Raw genomic sequence first — 6,647 nt, 5'->3', positions numbered from 1 at the left:
TTGCAGCGCAGCAGTAAAGTGTGCCTGAGTCTGAGCTTTCAGAAGGAGCCAGAGATACCAGAGGCGTAAGGGAGCTACTTTGCTGCACTGCTGTGATGTGACCAGAAATTAGCACAGTGGGAAAGGGAATCAGATTATTGCAGGAGCCAACATGGAGCCCTCTTAGTTACTTTAACCATAACAGTCACTTTACTACTGAAAATATAATCACTGGTAGGCAGTGGAGATGAAAGGGAAAGAGTTAGTAGGCACATTGACGGACTCAGAGGAGATACTGAAGTCCCCTAAATATTCAAGAGGTAGTGGAATGGGGGGGGGGGGTGATACAATGAGAGGAGATCTGAGCTGAGAGACTGTAACAGGTCAAGGCAGCAGCGAGAGGGATGGGAGTAGTAACTCAGTTGTACAGGGATTGTTACCCTCCCAGCATAGGGAGCTCTGCTGAATAAGGGGCTGGTTAGAGAGTGAGGAGGAGAGACCCAAACCCCGAGCCATTTGGCACGAGCAGAAGATAAAGGTGCAGCCAGGGAAGTTGCTGAGTAGAATATACAGAGAGAGCAGAAGAACAGAACCTGCCGGGCTGTACAGCGGTGGGATAACCGAGCACTGCATATGTTTTCCCACCGGTGATCCATTTTATTGCCAGCAGGAAAGAATTCTGGGGAGATTTGTCTCCCATGCTTTCCCAGATTTAGCAAATCTCCATGTGTGTGTTTGTGTGAGTGACTCCTTATAAGCCCCCCCATAACCAGGAGCCCCAGGGTAGGTGCCTGCAGCTCACACTTACCAGGGGTAGTTGTGAGAGTTGGAGTTGTATTTTCATAATTCTCTCTTTCGCTTCCTTTTCCAGTCACTATTCCAATGGCAACTCCAATCGCAATTCCAACGAGTAGAATACAGAGGTTGTGCCAGGAGATTTCCTGAAACAAGAGAAGAGCCGGTGAGTAACGGCACAAGCAGGATTGGGGGGGGGGGGGGTTCAGCAAACAATGTGGGGGTCATGTACAAATCAGCATTTATAAAGGGAAAAGTGAAGTGAATAGAGACCAGGTTTGGGAAGCTGGTATTGGCAGCAGTGGGCTGTCCAGTGAGTATAGATCTATATGACACTTTATAAAGGCAGAGTAAGCAGTACTGGCAGTTAGTGATTTGCCATCACCCCTTACTGGGGCCCAGGCTGTGGATGTGAATGGCTGTATTTCCCTCTAGCACTGAAACATGTCACTTTCTTATCTTTAAGGAGTGCTGGACACCCTAAAGGGCTACTGTACCCCTGCTATTATAGTACTGTATATACTCAAGTATAAGCCGATCCGAATATAAGCCGAGGTACTTAAATTTACCTAAGAAAACTGGAAAAACTTATTGACTCGAGTATAAGCCTAGGGTGGGAAATGCAGCAGCTACTGCTAAGTTTCAATAATCAAAATAAATACCAATAAAATTACATTAATTGAGGCATCAGTGGGGAATATGTTTTTCAATATTTATTTCAAAGAAAAACAGTAAACTGTAAGCGGAGACGAGGGTGAACAAAAACAATATGAGTGCTACCCCATGCTCATTGCACATTGGCAAACTGGAAATAAGTATTGCTAGTGGGAGCCTAGGCCAGGGCACTGGAGGGTCTGGTTGCGGGTGGCCTAATTTGCACACAAAGAACAGAGGGTGCTAGTCTGGAGGGACCCATGGCACCCGACTCGAGTATAAGCCAAAGGTGACTTTTTCAGCACATTTTGGGTGCTGAAAAACTAGGCTTATACTCAAGTATATACAGTATATTACTCCCTTAATCACTTGGCTCCTTAGTATTCATTACCTGTAGAAATCCATTCATCGACTGTCATGGTTAGTTGTTCCCACGCATTTCCTACTAACCCGATGGCTCCGGTTTCAGTGTCAGGTCTTCGGGACTCCCCTCCCCAAAAGCTTCAGAATTAGGCAGTCCCTTTGTCTCCATCCCTACAGCCATATGGCATTTAAACCAAAGGGCACCAGTCTTGAACCCAAAGGTTCTATTTTGTGCACCCACAGTGGGGCCAGGGGCAGCTTGGCCATTTGGCCAGGGGAGCTAATGTTGATAATACATTTGATCTTAGCCAAAATTCCGAGAAGTGCCAGTCCTATAGTGCAAAAGTTATTGTACTCCCTCTGTACCTTGCCAGGGGGCACAGGAGTCCGATGCCAGTTGTACCAATGTGATTAAGCTTATTATGTAACATAATGCTACACTGGTGGCAACTATGGTTCCATTGGGGCAAGCCTTGCTGCTCTGGGGCATATGAGCAGCGTATCCCTAACATTCAGTACTACTGGGCTCATTTCCTAATGGTTTTAAGCACATTGGGCAGTGGGAATAGTGCATTTGTACCAGGGGTAGTTGTGAGAGTTGGACTTGTACTTGAATTATTCTCTCATTTGATTCCTTTTCCAAACTCTATTCCAGTGGGAACTCCAATAACAACTGCAATCACTATTCCAATTCCAGTTTTTAATTGACTGCAACATTATTTTTCCATAATTGCAGTCAGGAAGAAGTTGTGCACCTTTGGCAACTGCAACGGATGCATCAAAATGTGCACATTGGCAGTGCCAGCTCCTGTGGGTACAGGCCTGTAATGCAGATGGTATAACACCAACGCCAATGTTGAGAAATGACTGGAAGGCCACATTCCACTGATGCCTCATTGCCCCTCTGTAATAACCCGGCATTCCCATGGCCCTGCGGTTCTACCCACCTGCTGAAATCTCAGCCATAATGAGCGGCACCCTTGGTTCTTTGGTGCTTCCGGGTCCCCAGCGCCAGCACTGCCATTGTCCAGTGGGTCAGCCTGTACAGAAAGGGAAAGTTCAGCTTTGGGAAAATGTAATATTTATAGGAATGTGCCCCCATATACACACACTCACCTATTATTGCATTCTCCCCACCCATACATGCTGCCAGCCCATATACACTTACCCCGGGATTTACTGCATGTTACCCCATTGGGAGCAGAACATACATACTGTATATATATATATCTCCCTTCCCCTGTGCCACTGCGGCAATGTGTGCCGGGGAACCTGGGGCTGGAAGGGCTGCACCCCCAAACCCACTGTACACCTGTCCATAAGGTATGGGGGGGCCGGGCTGCACTATATCCACGATTCAGCTCCAAATCCAACCGCACTAAATCAGAACACAAAGTCATGTGACATTAAAGCGCCAGACAGCTTATTATTAAATGATATTGTTGAAATTTCAAAATGCCAATCGGGGCTGGGATCTGGTACCCGGGAAATCTATTGTACAGAATTCAGTCATTTTTTTACCAAATCCAACAGTGATGGATTTTCTACATCACTAAATTGCAGGAGTCACTTTGATAGGCTTGAGAAGGGGGCTGTTCTTTTCTATGCACGGGGGTTAGTTCCCCTTTAATATCTGAGCAGATAAATCCCAATAAAAGCAAACTCCCAGGTTAGTAGGGGTTTATTGTATGCAGGTTTATGACATGCGGCTCCTCTGTGATTCCTGCAGCACCGGCAGCCTGTGTCACTGACTAATGTACATAAAGAGTTAACTATGGGTCTGGCTGTCATTTCCCCTGATAGGGCTGCCTCTGTCATTGTTACTTGGAGTCCCTAAACCTGACTGTTTGGATTCCTGCTGCATGAATATGCCCCCCCCCCACCCTCAGATAGGGAATATAAAAGCATCAGGCAAATACTATTATGGCAAAATTATAAATAGCATGTAAAGGCCATGTTATGATGATTGTAAAAATAAGGTCTATTGTCTGGTGTCAGTATCTCTTTAACCCTTGAAGTGCCAGTAAGCCTGTGCGTAGCAGAGAGGGAATCCTGCCGGCACTTACAGGGTCAGTCAGTTCTGCAGAAGGGGGGGCTGCTATTAATATTTTGAAGAGTAGCTTTTTAGTGTCCCTATCGCTTTATAGACATGTACCAGTACCCACCGCTGGGCATCACTGGGCAGGGGGGGCACTGGGGTGCTAATCTGGGGGTTCCTGGTAATTATTCAAACACGGACGTGGTTAAACAATATGTAGGCAATACAGAGCAGCGATACATGGACCCCCCCCCCCCCCATGGCACTACAGGGTCTACTCCCCCAACAACACAAATAAAAGGCAAGAGTTTCAGCACCCCAAAACCAACTGCCCCGCCCCCCCCACCCGTAGGGAAAATTACATTGACACAGGGGGGCTCAGTCCCAGCTCCCAGAAACTTAACGCAGCCCCCGTTTTTACCCCCCCCCCTACCATTAACATTACAGTGACACAGGGGGGCTCAGTAACTTAGCGCAGCCCCAGTATTTACCCCCCCCTCCCATTAACATTACAGTGACACAGGGGGGCTCAGTAATTTAGCGCAGCCCCAGTATTTACCCCCCCCCCTACCATTAACATTACAGTGACACACAGGGGGGCTCAGTAACTTAGCGCAGCCCCAGTACTTACCCCCCCCCCCACCATTAACATTACAGTGACACAGGGGGGTTCAGTAACTTAGCGCAGCCCCAGTACTTACCCCCCCTACCATTAACATTACAGTGACACACAGGGGGGCTCAGTAACTTAGCGCAGCCCCAGTACTTACCCCCCCCCCTACCATTAACATTACAGTGACACACAGGGGGGCTCAGTAACTTAGCGCAGCCCCAGTAGTTACCCCCGCCCTACCATTAACATTACAGTGACAGACCCACAAACTCAATTGCGCTCCAAAAACGGGGGGTGCTCCAAAGAGACGGAACTTTTCCGGACCCTCACACTTACCGGCTGCGGGGGGGCAGGAGCAGCCTCAGGGCTTGCGGATCCGTTCCTACCCTCCCGGGAGTTACCGGGCTTCTCTGGCAGGAAAGGTTGTTCCTCCGGGCGAGATTGAAGCGCAGACAAAATCATTGCAGAGCAGGAGCCGCGCTAAAACCCGACCCATAGTAGCAGCATGGAGACACATTTGAGGTTTAACCAAAGGGCTCATGTGTAGGAGTCGGTTAAAGGAGAAGGAAAGTTATAATCCAAATCAGTGCAGCCTGTATAAGCCACACAGCAGCCTCCCTTCTGCCCCGACACTTAGTAACCCCTGTAATGCTGAGAGCAAATAGTATCGCCTCCACCTGTATCTCTTACTCTCTGGCTCCCTGACACAAAGGGTTAAGGGCATTCCTTACTCACCCCGCACATCACTAGGCACAATGCAGCCACACATGCACCCATAGGTACTGTGTTGCACCCATAGGTACTGTGTTGCACCCATAGGTACTGTGTTGCACCCATAGGTACTGTGTTGCACCCATAGGTACTGTGTTGCACCCATAGGTACTGTGTTGCACCCATAGGTACTGTGTTGCACCCATAGGTACTGTATTGCACCCATAGGTACTGTGTTGCACCCATAGGTACTGTAGTGTACTCGGTACTAATCTGGGTAAATCTATAAGTGAATACACAGACGCGGGCAGAGATACGGTACCTGCCGGGGCATCACTTTGGGACAGTGCAGCAGTTACAGGGGCAGAGGGCTCAGGGAAAGTTAAGGACCCGGGACCCTCACACTTACCTGGGGGGGCTGCTGGGGGGCAGGAGCAGCCTTATAGCTTGCGGATCCGTTCAGATCCACCCGGCAGTTATCGGGCAGGAAAGGTTGTCTCTCCGGGAGCGGCTGAGTTTCAGCTACAGACATAGCGGGGCAGCAAATGGCGACTGGGAGGCGACGAGAGCTTATATAGGGGGGGAGGCGGGGACTGTCACCGTCTGAACGTTCTGCTTTTCACGCCCCACGGCCAATAGCATTCATCGCATTCGCACCGGCGCCCATTTCAACTCATACAGAGCAGCGGGGCTCAGTCTCAGCTCCCGGTAACTTACCCCCCCCTACCATTAACATTACAGTGACACAGGGGGGCTCAGTCTCAGCTCCCGGTAACTTACCCCCCCCTACCATTAACATTACAGTGACACAGGGGGGCTCAGTCTCAGCTCCCGGTAACTTACCCCCCCCTACCATTAACATTACAGTGACACAGGGGGGCTCAGTCTCAGCTCCCGGTAACTTACCCCCCCCTACCATTAACATTACAGTGACACAGGGGGGCTCAGTCTCAGCTCCCGGTAACTTACCCCCCCCTACCATTAACATTACAGTGACACAGGGGGGCTCAGTCTCAGCTCCCGGTCACTTACCCCCCCCCCCTACCATTAACATTACAGTGACACAGGGGGGCTCAGTAACTTAGCGCAGCCCCAGTACTTACCCCCCCTACCATTAACATTACAGTGACACAGGGGGGCTCAGTAACTTAGCGCAGCCCCAGTACTTACCCCCCCCCCTACCATTAACATTAAAGTGACACAGGGGGGGTCAGTAAATTAACGCAGCCCCAGTACTTACCCCCCCCCCCCCCAACATTAAAATTAAAAGGGAGGGGGGGGGGTTTATAAATTTAGGCAGCCCCATTTTTTCCCCCCCCCCCCACAATTATAATAAAAAGGGAAGGGGGGGGGTTATATATTTTGGGGGGCCCGAAAAATAATCCCCCCCCCCCTTATAAAAAAAAAAAAAAGGGGGGGGGTGGGTTTTAAATTTAAGTGGGGCCCCCATAATTTCCCCCCCCTCCCTATTAAATAAAAGTGGAGCGGGGGGGT

At 49.5% G+C, this 6,647-nt stretch overlaps 1 protein-coding gene across 2 annotated transcripts; it reads right to left on the bottom strand.

Annotated features, from left to right (window-relative positions):
* Positions 1–12: 12 nt before the first annotated feature.
* LOC116406448 lies at positions 13–6,361 on the bottom strand. 2 transcript variants are annotated; one of them, XM_004914937.4, is made up of 3 exons: positions 4,779–6,361; positions 2,739–2,831; positions 13–920 (listed from the first exon to the last, which is right to left on the bottom strand). In XM_004914937.4, the coding sequence occupies exons 1-3, from the start codon at positions 4,902–4,904 to the stop codon at positions 285–287; spliced, it is 855 nt and encodes a 284-aa protein (XP_004914994.1). In that variant the 5' UTR covers positions 4,905–6,361; the 3' UTR covers positions 13–284. The 2 variants fall into 2 exon arrangements, with proteins under 2 accessions (XP_004914994.1, XP_004914995.1); XM_004914938.4 differs by having other exon boundaries at positions 14–920; positions 5,563–6,361.
* Between the last annotated feature and the right edge of the window lie 286 nt (positions 6,362–6,647).

This window comes from Xenopus tropicalis, unplaced genomic scaffold (assembly GCF_000004195.4).
Source record: "Xenopus tropicalis strain Nigerian unplaced genomic scaffold, UCB_Xtro_10.0 Sca58, whole genome shotgun sequence".
In the NCBI taxonomy this organism is placed as follows: Eukaryota; Metazoa; Chordata; class Amphibia; order Anura; family Pipidae; genus Xenopus; species Xenopus tropicalis.
This window is presented reverse-complemented; position numbering and strand designations above follow the sequence as displayed.